The 25,714-nt window shown below is 59.7% G+C and overlaps 1 protein-coding gene across 1 annotated transcript; it reads left to right on the top strand.

The window, feature by feature from the left end:
- The first annotated feature begins 328 nt into the window (after positions 1-328).
- SLC30A3 (solute carrier family 30 member 3) lies at positions 329-24,936 on the top strand. The gene is made up of 8 exons (XM_065400607.1): positions 329-420; positions 6,313-6,515; positions 6,934-7,080; positions 8,186-8,339; positions 9,059-9,263; positions 9,903-10,008; positions 24,268-24,402; positions 24,791-24,936. Exons 1-8 carry the CDS (start codon positions 329-331, stop codon positions 24,934-24,936), a joined length of 1,188 nt encoding a protein of 395 aa, XP_065256679.1.
- The last annotated feature ends 778 nt before the right edge of the window (positions 24,937-25,714 follow it).

Below are 25,714 nucleotides of genomic sequence, written 5' to 3'. Positions count from 1 at the left end.
GTTGCTTCGACTTAGGTGTGGGGCTGGCGCCGCGGCTCTGGTGCGACTCCGCGTGGAGGGGACCTGGGACGTGAGTCCAGATGTAGGGGCGGAGCTTTGGCCTGGGGGCGGGGCTCTGTGTGAAGGGGCGGGGCCCTGCTGCCCGCACTCCGCTGCCCGCACACACCTGGCCTGGAGCCGCGAGGTGCCGGCTGCCCAGGGTCCCGCAGCGGGGCTGGTGCCGCTCGCAGCCCCCGGGGGAGCCCGACCCGCCGGAGCTGGCGGGACTCGACCCGACCGAGCCGCGGGCTCAGCCCCGCACTCCCGGGGCGCAGCATCCGGAGCCGAGATGGACCCCGCGTCTGGGGCCGGGGACCTGGAGACCGCTCGCCTGGTGAGCGCCCGGGGCAGCCGCAGCTCCGGCACCCGGCGCCTCAAGAGGTAAAGGAGCCGCCAGCCCTTCTGAGCTCCGGCCCACAGCCTGCCCCCGGGGCCCCTCCATCCTTCCCCCTCCCATCCCCCTCCCTCCAGCCATCCCCCCTTAAATCCCCCTCCCTACACCAGTCCCTCTGCGCCCCCTCCATCCATCTCCCCTGCCCTCTCCATCCCCCCTTAAATACCCCTCCACCCACCTCTCCCTACACCAATGCCTCTGCGCCCCCTCCATCCACCCTTACATCTGCCCTCCATCCTTCCCTCTATCCCCCCTCCCTCCATCCCCCCTTAAATCCCTCTACACCCACCCCCTCCATCCATCCCCCTTCCATCCGCCATCCACCCCCAGTCCCTCCATCTCTCCGTCCTCCAGCCCCGTCCTATCCCCCCGCCCGCCGCTCACCCCCGACAGCGCGGGGAGCCGGGCGCGGGGCCAGGGCTGCAGGGACCCTGCGATCGGGACCGCCTGTCCGGGCGCGGCTCTCCCAGAGATCGGGCAGAGGCGGCGATGCTGCCCCTGGACGTGACCCTTCTCCAGGGCAGGGAACGGGGAGCGCTCCGGGGGAAAGAAACCTGTGACCCGCCCCGCTGCGCCCCGGCCCCGGGCCTCTCCCCCCCGCTACCCCCACTTGCGCCCCGGAGCTCCCGCAACCCCCCATTTCAGACAGGAGCTGGTTCCACCCCAGCGCCCAGGGCGCGTTCCCCGCAGAGACCCGGAGCGCAGTGCGCCCCACGGGGGGGCACCTCCCAGCCTCCTACAGGGGCTGAAATGCCCAGGACACCCCCCCCGTGTGTGTCTGGGGGGGAGGGTCGGTCCCTCTGCCCCCCCCCCCCCCGTGTGTGTCTGGGGGGGAGGGTCGGTCCCTCTGCCCCCCCCCGTGTGTGTCTGGGGGGGAGGGTCGGTCCCTCTGCCCCCCCCCCCCCGTGTGTGTCTGGGGGGGAGGGTCGGTCCCTCTGCCCCCCCCGTGTGTGTCTGGGGGGGAGGGTCGGTCCCTCTGCCCCCCCCCGTGTGTGTCTGGGGGAGTCCATTCCTCTGCCCTTCTGTGTGTGTTGTGGGGGGAGGGTCAGCCCCTTTGCTCCCCCCAGTGGGTGTCTGTGGGGTCCTGTCCCTCGGTCCCCCTTTCCCCATGCCCCATGGTAAATGACTGTCGGCAGTTGGCGTGTGGGGTTTGGGTGCCCAGGCTGTGAGGGACACTGGGGACTTTAGGGCTATATGAAGGCCATGCTGCAGGGGTCAGAGCCCCGCTCTCTGGGGGGGGGGGGGGGATTGGGCTCTGTGGGATCTCTGCAGGCAGCAGGAGAATGGGGGTGCGGCGGGAGCTGGGGACTCCCCCCGTGCCGCAGTAACCACAGGGCACAATGCTGCTCTAAGCGTCGCTGCTGCGGTCAGCTTTGCTGGGCCACTGCACCAAACGCACGTGACTCCTGGCGCTGGGCTGAGAGCAGGGTCCTGGTGGGTGGGAGCTGGGCCCTGGGGAGCACCGGGCACATGCTGGGGGCCGGGGGCTGAGGAGCTACATCTTTATCTGCAAAGAGACCAAGCTGCACCTTCCGCAGGGCCGGGGGCAGGGCAAAGGGTGCTGGAGGAAGGGGGGACGTTAGCCAGGGAACTGGTAAGGTAAGAGCTAACAGAAGCTCCCGGAGCAGGCCAGGGGTGCGGCTGGGGAGGAAGGTGTCTGTGGGGGCAGGTCTGGGGCAGGGCCACAGGAGCAGAGTGGGGGGGTCGGCAGTACCCGTCTGTGCACCTGGCTGGCACTGCCAGAAAGATCTGCAGCCTCAGGCATGGGGCCTTTGGCACAGACCCTCCCTGGCTGGTAGAAGGGCCCCAAATGCCCCCTATGGTAAGAGCCACTGAAATCCTGGGCTGTGGGGTGGACTCTGGCCCCTGCACGCCCCCCAAGGGCAAGGCAATGGCCATCTGGCGCCAGGGCATTTCAGTTCTTGGTGGGGGCACACGCGTGGCCCTGTGCTGGCGCCGCACAGATAGCCGGCTCCCCAGGGCCCCTCCCAGCCCAGCCAGATTCATCACTCTTCCTGTCTCCTCTGGGCCTGGGCACAGAGATAAGCCCTGGAGGCGAAGCGGGGGTGGGGGGAGGACTGCACTGCATTCCCCGCATAGGGAGATCAATGGGTCAATCCCCTGGGACTGGGGGCAGGGGGCCTGTAGCCTGTCTCTGCAGCACTGGCCAGCACAGAACATGGTGGGCCAGACCCCGGTGCTGGCCACGAGCCCGAGAACTTGCATGATCTAAAAAATAAAAAGGAGTCCTATAAAAAATGGAAACTAGGACAGATTACAAAGGATGAATATAGGCAAACAACACAGGAATGCAGGGGCAAGATTAGAAAGGCAAAGGCACAAAATGAGCTCAAACTAGCTACAGGAATAAGGGGAAACAAGAAGACTTATCATCAATACATTAGAAGCAAGAGGAAGACCAAAGACAGGGTAGGCCCACTGCTCAGTGAAGAGGGAGAAACAGTAACAGGAAACTTGGAAATGGCAGAGATGCTTAATGACTTCTTTGTTTCGGTCTTCACCGAGAAGTCTGAAGCAATGCCTAACATAGTGAATGCTAATGGGAAGGGGGTAGGTTTAGCAGATAAAATAAAAAAAGAACAAGTTAAAAATCACTTAGAAAAGTTAGATGCCTGCAAGTCACCAGGGCCTGATGAAATGCATCCTAGAATACTCAAGGAGCTAATAGAGGAGGTATCTGAGCCTCTAGCTATTATCTTTGGAAAATCATGGGAGACGGGAGAGATTCCAAAAGACTGGAAAAGGGCAAATATAGTGCCCATCTATAAAAAGGGAAATAAAAACAACCCAGGAAACTACAGACCAGTTAGTTTAACTTCTGTGCCAGGGAAGATAATGGAGCAAGTAATTAAGGAAATCATCTGCAAACACTTGGAAGGTGGTAAGGTGATAGGGAACAGCCAGCATGGATTTGTAAAGAACAAATCATGTCAAACCAATCTGATAGCTTTCTTTGATAGGATAACGAGTCTTGTGGATAAGGGAGAAGCTGTGGATGTGGTATACCTAGACTTTAGTAAGGCATTTGATACGGTCTCGCATGATATTCTTATCGATAAACTAGGCAAATACAACTTAGATGGGGCTACTATAAGGTGGGTGCATAACTGGCTGGATAACCGTACTCAGAGAGTTGTTATTAATGGTTCCCAATCCTGCTGGAAAGGCATAACGAGTGGGGTTCCACAGGGGTCTGTTTTGGGACCGGCTCTGTTCAATATCTTCATTAACGACTTAGATATTGGCATAAAAAGTACGCTTATTAAGTTTGCAGATGATACCAAACTGGGAGGGATTGCAACTGCTTTGGAGGACAGGGTCATAATTCAAAATGATCTGGACAAATTGGAGAAATGGTCTGAGTTAAACAGGATGAAGTTTAATAAAGACAAATGCAAAGTGCTCCACTTAGGAAGAAAAAATCAGTTTCACACATACAGAATGGGAAGAGACTGTCTAGGAAGGAGTACGGCAGAAAGGGATCTAGGGGTTATAGTGGACCACAAGCTAAATATGAGTCAACAGTGTGAGGCTTTTGCAAAAAAAAAAAAAGCAAACGTGATTCTGGGATGTATTAACAGGTGTGTTGTGAGCAACAGGGCCAGCTCTAACTTTTTTGCTGCCCCAAGCAGCAAAAAAAAAGCGCCCCCCCCTCCGAGCGCTGCGCCGCCGGAACCCCCCCCCCTCCGAGCGCCGCGCCGCCGGAACCCCCCCCTAGCGCCCCGCGCCGCCCCCCCCGCCGAGCGCCTTGCCGCCGGAGCCCGAGCGCCGTGCTGCCGGAGCGCCCCCCCCCACGGAATGCCGCGCCGCGCCCCCCCTGCCGAGCGCCGCGCCGCCGGACCCCCCCCTGAGCGCCGCGGCCTGCGCCGTCCCCCCGCCGAGCACCTTGCCGCCGGAGCCCGCCCGCCGAGCGCCGTGCCGCCGGAGCGCCCCCCCAGAGATGGAGATTCCACAACCTGCCTAGGCAATTTATTCCAGTGTTTAACCACCCTGACAGTCAGGAACTTTTTCCTAATGTCCAACCTAGACCTCTGAGGGCGGTGGGTGCTCAGGCATCGGCCCAGCTGTCTGCACCGGGGCTGCTGGGGCAGAGCGCACGGGGCCTGAGCGAGAGGCTGGCGGGGTCTCTGCAGCCCCTAGATGGATGGGCGGCCAGGGAGGCGCCTCCTCAGGGACCGTTGGCCCCACGGTTCTACCCACTGGCCACAGCCTGTGGGGCTCCTGGCTCTGGCTTGGGGCTCAGGTGCCCTGCCCCAGCTCAGGGGATGCCAGCGCCGCCAGCCTGGGGAGCAGCAGTAGCAGCTCTGTGGGCTCCCCGCTGGATCCCCAGCCCTGGGACAGAGCCCCCCTTCCCTGAGCCCCCAAGCAGCCAGCGACAGGCACGGGGGGGGGGGGAGAATGGGGTGTTTTTTGGGGGGGGGAGGGACGTGGAGCTAGAGCTGCATTGCGGGGCAATGGGTGGGGGAGGGGAGCGCGGCGACATGACACATTGTTCTGCTGCCAGGATCACCGTCTGCTTTATAGCTGGAGCCATTTGGGGGGTGCCGAGGCGTGAAATAACTAACCGCTCTCAGGGGGGCAGGGCTCCGCTCCTGGGAGGGAGATCGGCTGCCTCAAGGCCCCTTTCCCGCCCCACAGCCCTGGGCGCCCCATCCCCAGCTGTGCCGGTGGCCCTCTCTCCCGACCCACAGCCCCCCCCCCGCCCGGGCCCCCATCCCCATCTGTGCCGGTGCCCCTCTCTCCTGACCCACAGCCCCCCCCCCCGCCCGGGCCCCCATCCCCATCTGTGCCGGTGCCCCTCTCTCCTGACCCACAGCCCCCCCCCCCCCCCCCGCCCGGGCCCCCATCCCCATCTGTGCCGGTGCCCCTCTCTCCTGACCCACAGCCCCCCCTCCCCGCCCGGGCCCCCCATCCCCAGCTCTGCCAATGCCCCTCTCTCCTGACCCACAGCCCCCCCCCACCCGGGCCCCCCATCGCCAGCTCCCCTATCTCCCGATCCGCAGACCCTGCTAGCCCAGCCCTGCCCCCAACCAGTTCTGCCGGTGCCCCTCAATCCTGACCTGCAGCCCCCTGCTAGTCGAGCCCTGAGCTTCCCCCAGCTCTGCCGGTGCCCCTCAGTCCTGACCCACGGCCCCTGCTAACTCCGCCCTGGGCTCCCCCCAGCTCTGCTGGTGCCCTTCAATCCCAACCTGACCCCATATCCCTGCCCCATAGTCCTGACCAGCAGTTGCCCCCCAACTGTTCCAGCTTTGGGCACCCCTGGAGAATCCAGGTTTGGGGTGATGTCCCAGGGCCACCAGGTTCCACACTTGCCAAGCCTCCTTTCCCCGCGGCCTCTCCCAGGAGCCTGGGCTGCTCTCGGCTTTGCCCAGCCTGTGGCAGGACCAGTCACCTGGGCCCTCAGGGGGACCCCAGCCAGGCTGGCGAGGGGGCAGCAGGTGTCCTGGACTCACTCCATTGCTACCTAGCAGCAGAGCTGGATGGAGCCAGGGCCCCCAAAGATGAGGGCAGATGCCGGGTCGGTGACAGCCCCTCCCGTCCCGGTTCCCAGCCCTGCTCTGGGCCCAGTTTTTCCTAATATCCAACCTAGACCTCCCCCACTGCAACTTGAGACCATTGCTCCTTGTTCTGTCATCTGCTCCCACTGAGAACAGTCTAGATCCATCCTCTTTGGAACCCTCCTTCAGGTAGTTGAAGGCTGCTATCAAATCCCCCCTCATTCTTCTCTTCTGCAGACTAAACAATCCCAGTTCCCTCAGCCTCTCCTCAGTGAGGAGCTGGGCTGGCCTGTCCCGGCCAGGTGTCCCGTGGGCTGTTGGAACTGGGGTGACCTTCGCACTGACCCCCTTGTGTCTCAGTCTCTTCACAGGCTCCCGGGAGCCCTTCCCCGGCCTGCCCCCGGAGACCAGCCCTGTGGCTCCGTCCCTGGAGCTGGAGCGGCGCCTGGCCAGGCACTGCCACCGCAGCCCCCCCAGCCAGAGCCGGGCGGAGCTGCAGGCCTGCCGGAAGCTGGGCATTGCCTGCGCCATCTGCTTCGTCTTCATGATCGGCGAGGTTGTCGGTAAGGTGGCAGCGGGACCCCAGCCCAGCTTGTTCCTGGCCGTGCTCAGCCCGTGCTGCGGGACGTCCTGCTCTGCACCTTGCTCATGTGCTGGCTGGCAGGCACAGCCCGGGTCTCTGGGGGCCAGGAGAGAGGTGCCCGGCGTGGGCCTGGTGCAGCCCCCGGCCCCTCAGGTCTGCAGGATGGGGCAGCTCCCCTCACCCGCTGCCAGGGTCCCCACATTCATGGGAGTCACCTGGCTGGATCCCGCCCGCCCTGGCAGGCCCCCTGGCAACGCAAGGGGACGCCGTGTCAGTGCCCAGCGCTCTGGGGAAGGAGCCAGCCCCCGCAGGCCGGAGCGGAGGGCAGAGGTGCTGCCTGGGGGCTGTGCGGGGGCCCTGCCAGCACCTGGCGCTGAGCTGGCCAATCTCTACTGCAGGCGGGTACCTGGCGCACAGCCTGGCCATCATGACTGATGCTGCCCATCTGCTGGCGGACGTGGGCAGCATGTCGGTCAGCCTCTTCTCCCTGTGGGTCTCCGCCAGGCCGCCCACCAAGACCATGACCTTCGGCTGGCACCGCTCAGGTAAGGGCTCCAGCCCAGCGCTCGCTGCCCTCACAGACCTTCCTCCCCCTCCCCCCCGTCTCCCTGCCATGCTGGGGCGACCTGGGGACTTATTTCCCGGAGCCTGGGCAGCCCGGCAGAGCAGGGGCCAGCCTGTGCCCCCCCTCCCTTCGGCCCGTGGGGAGCTGGGGGAGCAGAGCCCTCACCCGCAGGCCACAGGCAGATCCTCCCCGCTGGCCACCTTGGTGCACCGCATTACCCATGACGCCATGCCCCACACAGGCTTCACGGACCCCCAGGGTCTGTGCTTTGCCCCAGCCCCGTCCGGGTGCCAGCCCCCCAGGGGTCCCACTCTCCCCCCAGGGTCGGCCACGCGGCCTCACCACCTTTGATCCCGAGCCCCTGGGCTCCAGCCCCCTGCCTCAGCCCAGCGAGTCCCGCTGAGCCAGACGCCCGTGAGAGACTCGGCCGCTCTGCAGGGACCTCTGCGCCCGCCAGTGCCTGCAGGGACACCAGGCAGTCTTTCCCCCAGAGCCGGTCTCGGTCCCCTGGACGTGGCATGGGGGGCCCTTGGCTTGGCCCAGAGAAGTCGGGGTTAAGTCCCTGCTGGCCAATGCCAGGGCCCCTGGAGCCCGGCGGCTGCGTGCGGGTTCCTGGCTCTGTCTCTGTCTGTCAGTCCCAGCAGGTGAGAGCTGCCGTGTCTCTGGTGAGCCCAGCTCTGGTCCCGGCTCCTCTCACTTCTCCTGCAGTGCCGGCTCCAGGGCCAGGCCTTCCCGTGGCCAGGTCACTGGTCCAGGCCTTCGGGCTCCCATTGTCCAGAGCCTCCCTGACGGGCGGGTTCTAGCCAGGCCTAATGACCCCCTTGGCTGGCCCTAGGCTGTCCTGTGGCCCCCTGTCTCCTGCCCTTGGCACCGGGTGCACACCAGCGCCAGGCACAGAGGAAACTGAGGCAGGCATGGGCTGTGCACAGACATTGCCAGCATCCCTGCAGCAACGGGCCCCGCAGGCAGGTCTTTAATCCTTTCCTCCCTGAGGGACGTGGATGGGTCCCAGCCGGGCTGCTCCCGGCCACTCCCCTCCGCCCCCACAGCTGCGGGCGGCGCTGACTGCTGCCCCGTGCCTGCAGAGACGCTGGGCGCCCTGGCCTCCGTGCTGTCCATCTGGGTCGTGACCGGCGTCCTGGTGTACCTGGCCTCAGCCCGCATCATCAGCAACGACTACGAGATCGACGCACGTGCCATGCTGGTCACCTCCGCCTGCGCCGTGGGCATCAACGTCATGTACGTGGCCCCCCGGATCCCTGCCTGCCTGCCATCACCCCCCCGGATCCCTGCCCCCTGGATCCCTGCCTGCCTGCCTGGCACCACCACCCCCCGGATCCCTGCCCCCCAGATCCTTGCCCCTGCCCCCGGATCCCCGACTGCCACCCCCCCCCGGATCCCTGCCCCCCCGATCCCTGCCCCCTGCCCCCCAACTGCCACCCCCAGATCCCTGCCCCCCGGATGCCTGCCTGCCTGCCACCACCACCACCCGGATCCTTGCCTCCCAGATCCCTGCCTGCCTGCCACCGCCACCCCCCGGATCCCTGCCCCCCAGATCCTTGCCCCTGTCCCCGGATCCCCGACTGCCACCCCCACACCCCCAGATCCCTGCTTCCCGGATCCTTGTCCCGCACCCCTGGATACCTGCCCCCACCAGATCCCAGGCCCCCTGAATCCCTGCATGCCACCCCCCCACCCTTGGATCACTTCCCTGCCCCCCGATCACTGTTCACCCTGCCCAGGTGACTGTCCCCCCCACCCTCTCCAAAATGATGCCCCCCAGCCTCCCTGGATCACACCCCTCCCCACCTGACCTGTTCCTGCCTCTGCCCAGCCCCCAATCAATGCCCACCCACCTTGCCCATTCTGGTGGGAGAGGCTCTGGGATCTGCCCGTGCTGCGGCCCCCGGGGCTCTGTGTCTGCCCGCGGCCCGCTCAGGCTCCCCGCTTCCCTCCAGCATGGCCTACATCCTGCACCAGTCGGTCACAGGCCACGGCCACGCCCGGGGCTACGAGAAGATGGAGGAGAGTCCTGGCTGCTGCGTGCCCCCCGGGGGCCCCCCGCCCAGCAGCACCAGCGTGCGCGCCGCCTTCGTGCATGTGGTGGGGGACCTGCTGCAAAGCCTCGGGGTGCTGACAGCTGCCACCGTCATCTACGTGGAGGTACGGCACGAACAACCCCAGGCCAGCATCTAACACGGCCCTGCCTCGGCCGCCTCGCGCCCCCGCTATCCGCCTCCCTCCGTCCGCCGCCTCGCGCCCCCGCTACCCACGTCCCTCCCTGCGCCGCCTCGCGCCCCCGCTAACCGTCTCCCTCCCTGCCCCTCTTTCCACGTCCCTCCCTCTGAGGGGCCCACCTGCCCCCTCCCCCATGGGTTCGCCTTTGCACAGACACCTGTGTGCCCCGCTCCCTGCCTCGGCCTGAGCTCCTGGGGTGGGAGATGCTCTGTCCCAGGTGGCAGCAGGCCAGTGACCCTGCCCTGCAGCTCCTGCCTGTCCCGGGGCTCCCTGGGGCTGGGGGGAGACAGGACCTGCCCAGGGGAAATAGACTGAGATCCCCACAGGCCCCCTCACTGGGACCCTGGTGCCCAGCCCCAAGGAAGAGCCCTATGCCAGCTCCCCATGCTGGGCTCTGCCCTCTGCTGCCACGTTCCCTTGGTGCCCCCCCCCCCCCGCCAGCTTGGGGACAGTGGGGCTGGGCCAGGGACTCCTGGGTTCCAGTCCTAGGTCTGACCCCTCACTGGGTGCGGCTCTGGGGATCCGCTGGCTGCCTGGGCATAACCCCGACCCTGCCCCTTGCAGCCCCGGTACAAGATCGCAGACCCCATCAGCACCTTCCTCTTCTCCGTCTTCGTGCTGGGCTCCACCGTCACCATCCTCAGGGACGTCTTCCGGGTCCTCATGGAAGGTGAGCTGGGGGGGCATGGTGGGCATGGTGCACAGAGGAGCTCAGGGGGGTGCGGGCAGAGGCTGCGGCTGCTGGGCAAGGCCAGGGGGCAGGCAGGGGGCCAGGGGTCATGGGGCAGGGGAGGCTGGGTACAAAGCCGGGGGCCAGGGCCAGGGAGCAGAGCTGGGGGCAGGGGCAGGGTCTCACTGAAAAGGGAGCTGGGCAGATTCTCTGTTGTAAAAACCAAAATTATTCTGAGCTACGGCAGCCACAACCTGTCCCCTGACTGATCGCCCCAAACCCCCCTCTTCTCCCCACAACCCACCCCTCTGCTCCCCACAACCCACTCCCTGGCAGATCATCTTAAGCCATCACCCCTCTGGGTCCCTGCTGGGTTGCAACACAAAGTATGGGAGAAACTGAGGCACACATAGCATTTATAAAAAACAGTACAGAAAATTCCCCCTTTGTAATATCTCTTCCCCATCACGACTGAACAAAGCAGGGTCCCTTTAACCAACATCCTGGAGAAGTTTGAACCCACAATTTGTTGGGGAAGAGTCAACATGGTTTTTGTAAAGGGAAATAATTCCTCACCAATCTACTAGAATTCTTTGAGGGGGTGTAACGATGCTGGGGTTTTTCCACCTCTAAGGCAAACCAAACCAGCCAGACAAAGACGACTTCGGTCTCACGACACAAGTCACACAGGCAATTCCCTTAGACACTCCAGTTTCCCAGTATCCCCACCAGTGCCACTCGTTATGGGGACAAATGGTTATGAAAACCAATACCCCAGTAAAAGAAAAAAGGTTCTCCCGATCCCAACGGACCAAGCCCCAGACCCAGGTCAATATACAAATCAGATCTTACCCACAAATCACGCTGTTGCCAATCCTTTAGAATGTAAAATCTAAAGGTTTATTCATAAAAGGAAAAAGATAGAGAAGAGAGTTAGAATTGGTTAAATGGAATCAATTACATACAGGAATGGCAAAGTTCTTGGTTCAGGCTTGTAGCAGCGATAGAATAAACTGCAGGTTCAAATCAAGTCTCTGGAACATCCCCAGCTGGGATGGGTCCTCAGTCCTTTGTTCAGAGCTTCCGTTTGTAGCAAAGTCCCTCCAGAGGTCAGAAGCAGGATTGAAGACAAGATGGATGAGCTGCAGCAGCCTTTTATAGTCTTTTCCAGGTGTAAGAACACCTCTTTGTTCTTACTGTGGAAAATTGCAGCAAAATGGAGTCTGGAGTCACATGGGCCGGTCCCTGCATACTTTGCTGAGTTACAAGGTGTATTTGCCTTCCCTCAATGGGTCAGTTGTGTAGCTGATGGTCCTTAATGGGCCATAAAGCAGGCTAGGCAGAGCTAACACCAACTTCTCTGGGATGTCTCCCAGCAGCATAGCATAAGTTTGAAATACAGACAGTATAGAGCCAATATTCATAACTTCAACTACAAAATTGATACACACATATAGACAGCCTAATCATAACCAGCAAACCATAACCTTGTCTTAGACACCTCATTTGACCCCCTTTATACAAGATTTGGTGCCACTACAGGGCTTTGGTTGCAACCGTGTTCTATACGGTCCCAGTTCAAATCAATAACGTGACAGGGGGTCAACAAGCATGTGGACCAGGGGGATCCAGTGGATATAGTGACTTAGATTTTCAGAAAGCCTTTGACAAGGTCCCTCACCAAAGGCTCTTAAGCAAAGTAAGCTGTCATGGGATAAGAGGGAAGCTCTTCTCGTGGGTCCAGGGCCGGCTCCAGGGTTTTTGCCGCCCCAAGTCGCAATCGGCGGCAGCTCCACCGCGCCGCTTTCTTCTTCGGCGGCAATTCGGCGGCAGGTCCTTCCCTCCGAGAGGGACTGAGGGACTCCTCGCTGAATTGCCGCTGAAGAGCCCGACGTGCCGCCCCTTCCCTTGGCCGCCCCAAGCACCTACTCGCTGAGCTGGTGCCTGGAGCTGGCCCTGCATGGGTCGGTAAGTGGTTAAAAGACAGGAAACAAAGGGTAGGAATAAATGGTCAGTTTTCAGAATGGAGAGAGGTAAATAGTGGTGTCCCCCAGGGCTCTGTGCTGGGCCCAGTGCTATTCAACATATTCATAAAGATCTGGAAAAAGGGGGAAACAGTGAGGTGGGAAAGTTTGCAGATGATACAAAACTTGATACAAAACTACTCAAGATAGTTCACTCTTTGCAGTCTGCTTTGGAGATACAAAGGGATCTCACTAAACTGGGTGACTGAGCAACAAAATGGCAGATGAAATTCAGTTGCTGATCAATGTAAAGTAATGCACATTGGAAAACATCATCCCAACTATACATATAAAATGATAGGGTCTAAATTAGCTGTTACCACTCAAGAAAGAGATCTTGGAGTCATTGTGGAGAGTTCTCTGAAAACATCCACTCAATGTGCAGCAGCAGTCAAAAAAGCTAACAGAATGTTGGGAATCATCAAGAAATGGATTGATAATAAGACAGAAAATATCATATTGCCTCTATATAAATCCATGGTACGCCCACATCTTGAATACTGCGCGCAGATGTGGTCTCCTCATCTCAAAAAAGATATATTGGAATTTAAAAAGTTTCAGAGAAGGGCAACAAAAATGATCAGGGGTATGGAACGGCTTCCATATGAGGAGAGATTAATAAGACTGGGACTTTTCAGCTTGGAAAAGAGACGACTGGCGGGGGGGAATATGATAGAGGTCTATAAAATCATAACTGGTGTGGAGACAGTAAATAAGGAAGTGTTATTTACTCCTTCTCATAACACAAGAACTAGGGTTACCAAATGAAATGAATAGGCAGCAGGTTTAAAACAAACACAAGGAGGTATTTCTTCACCCAACGCACAGCCAGCCTGTGTAACTGGTTGCCAGGGGATGTTGTGAAGGCCAAAAGTATAACTGGGTTCAGAGAAGAATTAGGTTAGTTCCTGGTGGATCGCTGCCCAGGTGTGTCTGTACCCAGTGTCAGGCTGCCTGGAGCGGCTCACGCCCGCGAGTGCCACCCTTAGGGCAGGCTGGCGAAAGCAGGGCAGACCCCCCCAGCTGGTGGCGTGGCCTACAATTAGAGGTCACTAAGCCAGTAACAAATGCGAACTTCTAGGGCTCTGGCTTATGATGAGATAACTGGCTCTGTGGATGAGAGGAAAGCAGTGGATGTGTTATTCCTTGACTTTAGCAAAGGTTTTGATACGGTCTCCCACAGTATTCTTGCTGACAAGTTAAAGAAGTATGGGCTGGATGAATGGACTGTAAGGTGGATAGAAAGCTGGCTAGATCATCGGGCTCAACGGGTAGTGATCAATGGCTCCATGTCTAGTTGGCAGCCGGTTTCAAGCGGAGTGCCCCAAGGGTCGGTCCTGGGGCCGGTTTTGTTCAATATCTTCATTAATGATCTGGAGGATGGCGTGGACTGCACCCTCAGCGAGTTTGCAGATGACACTAAACTGGGAGGCGTGGTAGATACGCTGGAGGGTAGGGATCAGATACAGAGGGACCTAGACAAATTAGAGGATTGAGCCAAAAAAAACCTGATGAGGTTCAACAAGGACAAGTGCAGAGTCCTGAACTTAGGACAGAAGAATCCTATGCACTGCTACAGACTAGGGACCGAATGGCTGGGTAGCAGTTCTGCAGAAAAGGACCTAGGGGTCACAGTGGACGAGAAGCTGGATATGAGTCAACAGTGTGCTCTTGTTGCCAAGAAGGCTAATGGCATTTTGGGCTGTATAAGTAGGGGCATTGCCAGCAGATCGAGGAACGTGATCGTTCCCCTTTATTCGACATTGGTGAGGCCTCATCTGGAGTACTGTGTCCAGTTTTGGGCCCCACGCTACAAGAAGGATGTGGAAAAATTGGAAAGAGTCCAGCGGAGGGCAACAAAAATGATTAGGGGTCTGGAGCGCATGACTTATGAGGAGAGGCTGAGGGAACTGGGATTGTTTAGTCTCCAGAAGAGAAGAATGAGGGGGGATTTGATAGCTGCTTTCAACTACCTGAGGGGGGGTTCCAAAGAGGATGGAACTCAGCTGTTCTCAGTGGTGGCAGATGACAGAACAAGGAGCAATGGTCTCAAGTTGCAGTGGGGGAGGTCTAGGTTGGATATTAGGAAACACTATTTCACTAGGAGGTGGTGAAGCACTGGAATGGGTTACCTAGGGAGGTGGTGGAGTCTCCTTCCTTGGAGGTTTTTAAGGCCCGGCTTGACAAAGCCCTGGCTGGGATGATTTAGTTGGGGATTGGTCCTGCTTTGAGCAGGGGGTTGGACTAGATGACTTGGTGAGGTCTCTCCCAACCCTGAGATTCTAGGATTCAGTCTCCCCAGGGAGTCCCAGACATGCCCCTGGGGCTCTCCATCCCGCCTGGCCCCCTGACAAACTGCACTAGTGATCAGAGGTCACCAAAGATCACTCCACATTCAGGTTGTTCCCAGACCTCAGCCAGTCACTTACCCCAGAACAATTGGCCCCCTGGCTCTTACACCAGTGCCAGCGCCTGTAGCCAGTCCTGGAACTAGCGAGCGACAGGTTTGTTAACGCAATGGCAGGTTAGAGCCAGCGCGTGAAGAGCTGCAGTGAGCTGTCACTTCACAGGGGCATTCAGGGCAGCACCGGGGGACTCGGGCTCCAGTTTCATGTCTCTGGCCCCCTGAGGGCGACAAGATGAAAAATCTTCACGTCCATGATTTTTATTTCCCTCTTCCAGCCTGCAAAGCAGTGGGCCGCGGTTGCTGCACTTCTCCATGGGGGCAGGGGACAATTAAAGCTTTGGCTAATAATGGCCCTCTTGCAGTTTGAGCGCCTTCCTGGGTGGGTCCGTTCCCGTGGCTGGCGTCACATGGTCAGAGCGAACATCGCCAGGGAGAGTAACGCAGGCAGCAACTGCCCAGCATGTTAGAGAGTGAACCCCACACCTCCTCGTCAGTCTGAGCCACACTCCCCTACAGGGGACCAGTCTAGGGCGCCAGCTACGAGTTTGTCAGTTCTTAGCTAATGCCTGCAGTCATGGTATCAGGTCTACCAGCTTCGGCCTCCAGCAGTTTTACCCTTCGCTGGGGCCTCTCTCACCCCTGGGCAAGGCAAACCCGTCTGGCCCTTGCCCTGCCCAGGTCTCCCCACGCTCAGCCACCACAAGGCTCAGCTCTGCTCTGCTCCCCAGCGAGGCAGGCCGGGCTGGTGTAACGCCGCCGGACCCTGGTTGTCAGCGGGCGGAATTGAACCTGGGACCTCTGGAGCTTAGTGCATGAGCCTCTACTGGATGAGCTAAAAGCCAACTGGCACTTAGCTAAGCCTGTAGAGCAGACTAATTTTATCTCTCTCTAAGTGGTCTCGGTGCCACTCGATGGGACAGAGCACCAGTGTTTTCCCCGGGAATTGAAATTAGGGGGGGGGGGTTGAATTTACGGGGAGGGGGAGGTCAGGGCCGATGAGGGGTGAGACCATGAGGGTGAAAGTGGGCTGTATGGCACCATAGTAAAAACTGAAAATGTTTCACAACCATTTTATTAGATTTAACTCATGTTTTAAAATCATCACACAAATTAAAGTTGGCTACTCAACCCTTCTATGAAGCACGACATCGACATCCTTCTTGGTTTGTTATAATTTTGCACAACTCTGTTAATGAACTTCTTGAATGCAATGCGTTCATCTTTGGTGGCTTCTCGTATGTCCGGTACTTCCGTTCCTTCAATTAATATGCTCATTAGTTCATTCACATGATCAGGCAGAAGGCGACTTCTTACAGAACACAAAATTCTATTCAATGATGAAAAAGAACACTCAACTGTAGCTGTTGTGACTGGGAGTAGCAAGAGATGAATTCCTACTTTTTTCATCCCGGGAAATGTAGCACAAAGATCGGGTCGAGCCACTAGTGATGATAAAAATAAGTTGAAGTCAAATCTTCATTCATTCGTCATATGATATTCCACTCTGTGTTCAAATTCTCTATTCTGTCCTGAGCACATGGCAGCCCCATTGCTGGTAGTGCCTCACTCCACTCAACTGTCGGTGTTTTATAGGACAGGGATCTGTAAAAGCTCCGTAGAAGTTGAGTAGAATCTAGAAGTCGCTGTTTTAGATTTTTAAGAATCAAGTCTGTGTACTTTTTCAGTTGTCTTAACAAACACTTCTTGTCCTCTTCACTTAAGGATTCAATATAATTGCTATCATTAGTCAACTTCTGGACTGAAGTCTTTGCTTCTTCCAGTACTTTTTCAATGGATAGCTCTCTGATTGATCCAAATGTAGCTCCTATTGCTGGACAAAGATCTACTACTGTTGTAGCAGATGCCTGGATGGCATTGTTTAATGACCCAAGTGGTTTCAACGGTAGACTTACAAGAGAGAGAATGGCACCTAAGATAGTCTTCTCTGAATGTAGTAGCAAAAGTAATCCACCAGCCTCACTACTTAGATCCATCCCATTTTGGTAGATACTTTCCAAAGCCAGTAATAATGGCTGGAGTAATTTTAAGACAACAGCCAAGGATCACTCATGAGAAAGTCAGAGGGTTTTCCCAGGTTGGACTAATTTGAATTTCAGTCCCAGTGTAGCTTCTATATTTTCCAAGCTATTCAGTCTTTTTGGACTCTTGCTGAAGAAAGAATATAACGAAGACATTAAATTTGTAGCTTTTTAAATGTCTGTTGAAGCGTCTGCAGCTCGTACTAGCGCTAGTTGGAGTAGATGGCCTCTGCAGTGTGTATGGGAGAGATTCGGGTTACACTTTTCTCTGAGCAAAGCCAGTGGTGAGCTCGAGCTGGTTTGCACTGGTTCGCAAGAACCAGTCGCTAAAATTAGACGCCGGTAGAGAACCGGCTGTTAAAGGGCCGGGCGGGGGGGCAAACAACTCCGGTCCGCGGCACACATCCGGCCCGCAGGACCGTCCTGTCCCCCACCTGAGCTCCCAGGAGTCCCAGCTGGGACTTCCCCGGCCCCTTCCCCAGAGCCACAGAGTGCCGAGCCGCCGGCAGCTCAGCTCCCCAGACCTGCCACTTTGAGCAGCTGCCAGCAAGGTAAGGGGGGCAGGGCGAGTTGGATAGGGAGTGGGGTCCTGGGGGGCAGTTAGGGTGGGGGGGTCTCGGGAAGGAGTGGTCAGGGGACAAGGAGCGGGGGGGTTGATGGGTTGCGGGTTCTGAGGGGGGCAGGACATGGGTGGGGGTCGGGTGTGGGGGGGGATGTACTCACCGGGCGGTTCCCTACCGGGTCTTCGGCGGCAGGTCCTTCACTCGCTCCGGCACTGAAGGACCCGCCGCCGCCATGCCGCCGAAGACCCGGTAGGGAACCGGTTCCTAAGATTTTGGCAGCTCATCACTGAGCAAAGCTTGTACTCCACCATGTCTTCTAGAGAAGTTTGCAGCTCTGTCAAGTGGTTTGAGCATTGGCCTGCTAAACCCAGGGTTGTGAGTTCAATCCTTGAGGGGGCCACTTAGGGATCTGGGGCAAAATCAGTACTTGGTCCTGCTAGTGAAGGCAGGGGGCTGGACTCAATGACCTTTCGGGGTCCCTTCCAGCTCTATGAGATAGGATATCTCCATATATTAAATGCACAAGCAGCCATCTGTTTGGGGTCCAATTAACTCTTCTCAGATGTGGGTTGTCACAGATGCAGCCGATGTATCTTCTATAACTAGAACATCTAGAAATGCATCTACTGGCCTAGCCCTGACATCAAGATAACGTACACAGTGACTTAATACTTGATGCCCATTTGCATCGGTGCATTCAGCAGCCAGGTATGCACATTTTTGTAATGTGGTGAGAGAGTTCTTCACTTTTTCAACTGTTGAGTCTTTCACTGTTGCACCGCATGCTTCTAGCCAGTCAGCTGAGTTTCTTGCAGAAAGAGAGTGAGCATTTGCTGGTCTTGTTCGGAACCAGTGTTCAACTTCAGGATGAACAAGTGACAATGCCCTTAACACTGGCCTCCAGTTTGTAGTGTGTGGTATCTCTTGCTTAAATAGAAAGTAGGATGCCACAGCCATGTTTGTTCACATGAACTGTGTTGTGTCTCCAGCATTCTTAACACCTCATTAACACTCACCGGTGTTGTCCTTGGTCAGTGGAGACTCAGAGTTCAGAGGTGCTTTCACATGAGTTCAGCTCCCAGGTGGGAGGCCAGAAGGCACCTTGCTTGTTCCTCCAGCTGCTCACTGTTCGCTCTGGCCACGGCTGGTTGTTGTGCCACCGTTCACTCCTTTGCTCTGTTGCCAATGGCCCTGCGCTGTCACCTTCTGCTGCCACCTGCCACTGTGACCGCTGCGAGTTGGTCTCTTGAGGTTCCACCAGCTCTCAGTGATTTCAGCTGAGCTCTCAGTGGGGGAACCTCACTGCTAGTGCAGGCTGGGCCATCTCTTCCACAGGAACACTGTCCCACAGCAGGTCTCAGCACTTAGACCTGATTATCAGTGATTTCAGCTACAGTGGTCACGTAACAGAACAAAAGACTATCTATGGAGCCTAATCAGCTCTGTCTTTAAACAGTGGAGGGGGCAGGTTCCCACCCTCTCTCGATGCCCTCACTCAGCACAGGCTGAGGCCTTGGCTACACTGGCGCTGTACAACGCTGCAACTTGCTGCGCTCGGGTGTGTGAAAACGCCCCCCCTCCCCTCGAGCGCAGCGAGTGCAGCGCTGTAAAGCGCCAGTGTAATCAGCGCCTGCAGCGCTGCACGCTCGCTCGCAGCGCTGCAAGCTATTCCCCTCGGAGAGGTGGAGTACTTACAGCGCTGCGAGAGCTCTCTCACTCGCAGCGCTGGCGGCGCGACTACACTCGCGCTTCACAGCGCTGCCGCGGCAGCGCTGTGAAGTCCCGAGTGTAGCCAAGGCCTAAGTACAGTTCTACTGCTCTTTATTCATACAATAAGAATAACAACATTTCATTCCCCCTCCCACCCTGCATTCAAGTGATTTGTAACCCAACCCCAGCCAAAATCTATCCCTTGGGCAGCACAGCTGTTTGCTGGATACCTAGGTAGATTAAGTGTGAATGTAAATATAATCTGGTCCTGAAGCCTTTCCCCCCAGCCCCAGCTCATCACTAGCTGTCAGGGAAAGCTCATTTAGACTTTGCTTAAAAATCATCATTTGGCCAACATCACCGAAATGAATGCACTGCATCATCATAAAAAACAACAGCTGTATAAGGAAGCTCATCTAGGTTCATACTTTTCAAATCTATTATACTTTTTCAGATACATGTATTTTATCATACACCATATATGCTTTTAAAGTGTGTATTAATGTTTCAAGTTCAATTCATATTTCCGAACAATCACTAAATTGGCAACACTGCATGTAACTAGTTCACAAAACTGGGGGAGGTGTTGGGGAAATTCAGGGGGGTGTAGGGAAATCCCTGCAGAGCACCACACCCAGGAGATGTGTGGGTTACGCTGCCTCCCTTGGGCACAGCATCCGGCTGAGGTTACACCTGAGCCCGTGGGACTCGCGGCTCCCCTGTGGATCTGGGTGTGAGTGGGACAAAGTGAGAATTTTCTGTAATATCTTTATGAAGCCTGTGTGTGCCTCAGTTTCCCCTGTGTGCGGCACCGTTCCCCCACAGGTGGGAGCTCTGGGGCAGGCGAAGACACAGGTGTGGATGTGCCTGGCGGCCTAGGCCCTTAGGGCCCATCTCCATGCAGCTCTTGAGAAGAGAAGGGTAGATCCAATGGCCAGGACGTGGACACCTGGCAACCAGCAACCCAGAGAGACGTGGTCGTCCCGCCTCTCTGCTGAGCCGCATCCCCCAGCTCGGGAACAAAGGGCTGGGAGGTGCGAGGGGGGATAAGAGCTGGGGGCTGGCAGGAGTCGGGGGCAGGGCTCTCACCTGGAGTCAGACCAAGGAGTGAGACGAGACAGACAGAGCTTGAACCACGGGGGTCACTGCAGCTGAGCTGGGCGCCGGCTACCCAGGCTGGGCTGGGCTGGGCTGTAACCGTCAGTTCTCTGGGCCGCCCGAGGGGCTGCCTGGGCCGTGTGCCAGGTGACCAATAAACCCACCTGGTCTGACAGCGCTGGGTGAGTGTCCCTGCAGACACTGGGCGAGGGGCACTGATCCCTGAGGAGAGGACACGTCTCCCCCAGGGTCTGTCCCAGACTCGCTGCCCGGCGCTCCCGGGGTGGGCAGGGGGGCTGCAGGCCCAGGGGCCCAGTCTCAGGAGGTGGGGAGACCAAGTGGCTCACCCTGGGGGAAGAGTGAGACCCCAGGGGGTCTGGCCCACTGAAGGGCTCCTCCCAGAGACTGTTCTAGAGCCCCGACCCTGTGGATCTGGGTGGGGCCGTTCCTCTGCCCCCTCGGGCCCAGGGGCTGGTTACTGACAGGAAGGTGCCCTGAGCCTACCAGCATTTCCTTAGCGTCACAAGCAGGGGGAAGGACTCTCCCTTCCCCTGCCAGACAGCTACCTGCATGTTCCTGGCACCTCCACACCCAGCCATCTGGCTCGGGGTTCGACCCCTGGGCTGGTGCAGGAACTGGGGTGGAGTTTTGTCCTACAGTGACCCAGGCATTCCCCACAAGGACGTCAGAGCTGGTGACCTGGAGAACCCCGACTACCAGCCTCCCGCCCCTGGCTGTGTCTGCCCAGGGCTCTGAGCCATAGGCCGGGCGAATGGCTCCACACCTGGGCCCGTAGCCCCAGTCACAGCCCTTCAGCATTCGATGGGGTGGCACCACACAGGGTGTGACAAGGGGCCTCTGTCCCAGACTCTCCCCGCCCCAGGAGTGTCTCCCCCTTGGCCACCTCCCTCTGCTCCCCTGGGGGTCCGATGAGTCCGACGAGACACGCACCTGGGGCCTGGAGTGGGAGCTTCTGCCCACGTACACCCCGTTTTCCTACAGACCTCACCGCTCAGGGCTCTGAGACCCCTTGGAGGAGTCAACCCGCATCCTGCTCCCCCCATTTGGGTTTACCCCCAGTCCCCCTTCTGGGGTGTCTCTCCCAGCACCCAGGCTTAGGCCAGTCCCCTTCGGGTCTCTCCACCCCCAGACCGAGTGTCCCCAAAGTGATCTGCCCACCGGCCTGCGCGGCACAGCCCCTTCGGCTTCCTGTCCACGACCCACGGTCTAGGCTCGTAGGGACACATCTCCTGGAGTTGTTCCGACCCAGCCAGGTTATACAAATCCTCCAGCGCAGTGACCCCTTCCCCCACCCCACTTGTGGGGAGATCCTCCCAGCAGGGAGGTGGCTTCCATGTAGGTCACCCCCAGGGTCTTCTGCACACCCCAAAACCTGTTCCCATAAGCCTCAGGTGCCCATTCAGACTTGAGCAGTGGAGCCTGGTTGAACGGTTCCTAGTCCCCAGTATCGGCTCCACCCATCTGGCTGGGCGCCCCTATGGCTCTGGGACCGAGCAAGGGGATGAGACGTGGAGCCGGCCTGCGGGGTCAGCCTGGTTCGATCGCAGGCCTTCTCAAAGGCAGTGAGGTAGGACCCGATATCCCGCCCCTCCTCCAACTGGGCAACAATTTGGGATCTAGGCTCCCCTAGAACTGGCATCCTGGGGCCTTTCCCCATTTTACCCTCGGTGGGGCCTCTCACCCTCAGCTTCTCCAGCCCCCGTTCACGCTTTCGCTGCCTCTCTTGCTTCTTCCTCGTGTTTTCGCTGCATCTCATGGGCTGCCAGCCTCTGTTCCTCCAGCCAAAGCTCCTTCACTCAGCTCCAGCTCCCACCAACTCCATCAATGGGGAACCAGGTCGTGAGGACGTCCTGCTGGACGGGGAGCCTCTGGGAACCCCACTTGGGCCTGAAACCTGCTTCTTGGACCAACTATCTTTCTCCAGCCGTGCAACCAGCTGCTCCTTGTTGAGCTTCCCCACACGTAACGTCTCTCCCTGCACAGGCTTGCAACATCCCTCTCAGGGAGACGGTTTTCTTGCTGTTTCCTTTAACAACCCTTGTTTTCCTGCCACACGGCACTTCCTGCAAAGTACTTCTTGTGCATTCAGCATCCCACCGCTGCCACCACCTGTCAGGGATCGCCAGGGCCGGGCTATGCCCCAGCCTGGGAACAGTCTCTGGGAGGAGTCCTTCAGTGACCCAGACCCCCTGGGGTCTCACTCTTCCCCTCGGGTGAGCCACGTGGCCTCACCTCCTCCTGAGACTGGGCCCCTGGGGCTGCAGCCCCCCTGCCCCACCCCGGGAGCTCTGGGCACAGAGGCCAGCTGAGCCAGACCCTCAGGGATCAGTGCCCCTCGCCCAGTGTTTGCAGTGACACTATCACAGCGCGGGCAGACAGGTGGTTTATTAGTCACCTGGAACACGGCAGACAACGCCCTTAGTGTAGCCAGAGAGCTGAAGGTAAAAGCGAGTCCAGTCTGGGCAGCCCAGCGCGGCTGTCACGGACCCCCATGTTCAGGCTGTGTCTCCGACTGCCTTCCTCAGTCAGCTCCCGGGTGAGAGCCACCAGCTTCCCGCAGAGCCCCCTGGGGCCCCCTCCCACCTCTCTGCCCAGTCCCTTGCTGAGCCTTGAGCCAGGACTCGCTGGGGCTGGCGCTGGGTGTCTGGGCCCCTCGATCAGCCAGCTCCAGGCTGACTGTTCATTCCACCCAGCAGGGAGGTGACACCCACCTCGGGCTCGTAGCCTGCCCTGCGAGCCAACCCCACTCCTTCCCCACCCTGGGGAGCAATGCAACGTGCCGGGGAAACTGAGGCACACCTAGGCATCGTAAAAAGAGCACAGAAAATTCCCCCTTGTCACAGGTGGGTTTCTAGTCGCCTGCCCCAGCCTGGGGCAGCTTTGGGGCAGCTCTGAGACGCAAAGGGAAGGACACAAGCCAGGCTGCTGCGGCATGGGTGTATCCGTGTCATTGTCTGGCACACCCAGCTGAGCCCCGTGTCGCGCAAAGGCAGCGCTTGTCCCAGCCTCCGGTCACCTCTCAGGCACCCCTAGCAATTGCCCCTTGCCCCCTCCAGAGCCGTCCCCCAGCATCACCCCAACAGCCCACCCCATCCCGGCACCACCCTGACAACCCGCTTCCTCCAGCATCACCCGACATCCCGCCAGCAATCACCCCAACATCCTGCCCCCCCAGCAATCACCCCAACATCCTGCCCCCAACAATCACCCCAACAGCCCCCCAGCAATCACCCCAACTTCCTGTCCCCCAGCAATCACCCTGATATCCTGCCCCCCAGCAATCACCCCAACATCCCTCCAGCAAGCACCCGACATCCTACCCCCCAGCAATCACCCCCAACATCCCCCAGCAATCACCCTGACATCCTGCCCCCCAGCAATCACCCCAACATCCCTTCAGCAAGCACCCGACATCCTGCCCCCCAGCAATCACCCCAACATCCCCCCAGCAATCACCCTGACATCCTGCCCCCCAGCAATCATCCCAACATCCTGCCCCCCCAATCACCCCGACATCCCACCAGCAATCACCCAACATACTGCCCCCCAGCAGTAACCCAGTAACCCTAACCCTGACCGCCCCCCCCAGAACCTCTGCCCCATCCAACTGCCCCCTGCTCCCTGTCCTCTGACTGCCCCCCGGGATCCCCTGCCCCTTATCCAACCCCCCGGCCCCATGGCTGCGGGGGAGGGGGAACAGCAGGGGAGGGGCTGGGGCAAGCCTCCCGGGCCAGGAGCTCAGGGACTGGGCAAGAGGGTCCTGCGGGCTGGATGTGGCCCATGGGCTGTAGTTTGCCCACCTCTGGGTTAGCCCAACGCAGGTTCCTGGGCTCAGGGCAGGGGTCGCAGATGAGGGACTCTGGTGGGTGGGACCCAAGGGGCCCGTCTGGCCTGAGTTCTAAGGACCCCGCCACCGCCTGGCTGGGCAATGGGAGGACGTGGGCGGCCTGGCCCTGGAATGCTCCTGCCAGTGCTGGGGGGCGGGGGGGGGGGGGTGGACACATGTCTCATCCTAGCTCTGCTGAGGGGGGTGGGGGGCAGCCCCTAGGTCCTGGCCGCCCAGCGAGTCCCTGAGCCCAGCACACGCCTCCCCAAGCCCACAGTGCCCCACCAGCCCGTTCCAGCCGCGCAGTGATTCCCCCGCTCTGGGTGCATCTCCTGCCCCCACCCCACGGGCTCCATGGGGCCGCCCCAGGACAGCCTGGCCCCTCCACAGCCTGCTCCAGCGCCACTCTGGCTTCCCCTCAACCCCCGGGGCTGTGAGTAGCGTCTCCAGAGAGCCCTGGGGAGCCCCGGTGCCAGGGCTGGAGCCATGCCAGGCTGGGGGAGCCGCCTGCCAGAGCCCCCAGGAGCTGGGCTGCCCCGGTGCCAGGCTCACCCGCCCTGTTTGGCCCCAGGGGCACCGCGGGGTGTCGAGTTCAGCGCGGTGAAGGACGTGCTGCTGGCCGTGAAGGACGTGAAGGACGCCCACAACCTGCACCTCTGGGCCCTGACCCTCAGCCACCACGTGGTGTCTGTGCACGTGGCAGTCGGTGAGTCCTCCGCTGCCCCCCCCACCTGACCCCTCCCTCCAGCGCAGCTGGGCTCCAGCTGTGGGGCACCCGTCCCCCTACCAGAATGGGGTCCCTGCCCCCCATCCCACCAGGGACGGGGTCCTTGCATGTTCCACCCTGGCATGTGCTCCCTGCGGGCCCAGCCCCGATACATGGTCCCTGCAGGCCCTGCCCCCGCTATGTGATTCCTGCAGGCCCCGCCCCCAGTACATGGTCCCTGCAAGCCCCGCCCCCTGATAGATGGTCCCTTTAAGCCCTGCCCCCTGATAGGTGGTCCCTGCAGGCCCCGCCCCCCAGCACATGGATCCTGCGGGCCCCGCCCCCAGGAGATGCTCACAGGGGGCTGGGCTGCCCCCTTTGCCTGCAGGTGCCGGCGCGGACATGGAGGATGTGCTGCAGGAAGCCACCGCCCAGTTGCAGAGCACCTTTGGCTTCGTCTCGTGCACGGTGCAGGTGGAGCGGTACCTGGAGGACATGGCCGCCTGCCGCCAGTGCCAGGACCCCCGGGACTGAGCGCCTGGCACCAGAGATGGAAACACCCCAGCCCCCGGCCTCTGCTCTGCCCGGCAGGCCCCCACGTGCAGCCAGCTGGCTGTGGGGCTGCCCCACCAGGCCCCAGCCTTGGCTCTCTTTCTACTGCCAATGGGGTGCAAGAGCCCCACCCACACTGACCCAGGGCTGCCCCCCATGGGTGGGGAAGAGCCAGGGGACAGCTGGAGCTGGGGCAGAGGGGCCCTGCTGGGACCGTTCTCCCCATTGGCCTCTGCTGAGCTCTTGGGAAATGGGGGAGCCACCGCCCCGGGGCCCATTCGGGCAGCCTGCCCCTGCGCAGTGGGCTGCGCTGCAGAGCGCCCCCTGCAGGGTGAGATTCCCACACTCCTTGCACCCCGGGCCCGGGACGGCTCTGCCCTGGTGCTGCTCCCGCAGCTGCTGTGCTGGGGCCCTGCGCCCGCCCACGGTCATTGCCACATGCCCTTTGTTCTCCGTCCTGCTCCTTACATAACAATGGCCCCACTGGGTCAGATCAAGGGTCCCGCTAGCCAGGTCTCCAGCCAGAGCCAGGTGCCCCAGAGGGACTCATCAAACCCAGGTGCCGACTTTCCCTCTTTCCTGTGGGTGCTCAACCCCTCAGCCCTGGCCCCACCCCTTCCATGAGGCCCTTCCCCAAAGCCCCGCCCCCACCCCAACTCCGTCTCCTCCCTGCCCCTATTCCAACCCCTTCCCCAAAGCCCTGCCCTGGCCCCACCTCTTCCCCGCCTCCTCCCCTGAGTGCACCACGTTCCTGCTCTCA

The sequence above is a fragment of the Emys orbicularis genome, chromosome 3 (assembly GCF_028017835.1).
Source record: "Emys orbicularis isolate rEmyOrb1 chromosome 3, rEmyOrb1.hap1, whole genome shotgun sequence".
NCBI classification, from domain to species: domain Eukaryota; kingdom Metazoa; phylum Chordata; order Testudines; family Emydidae; genus Emys; species Emys orbicularis.
Note: the sequence above shows the minus strand (reverse complement) of the source record. Positions and strands in the feature narration are given on the sequence as shown.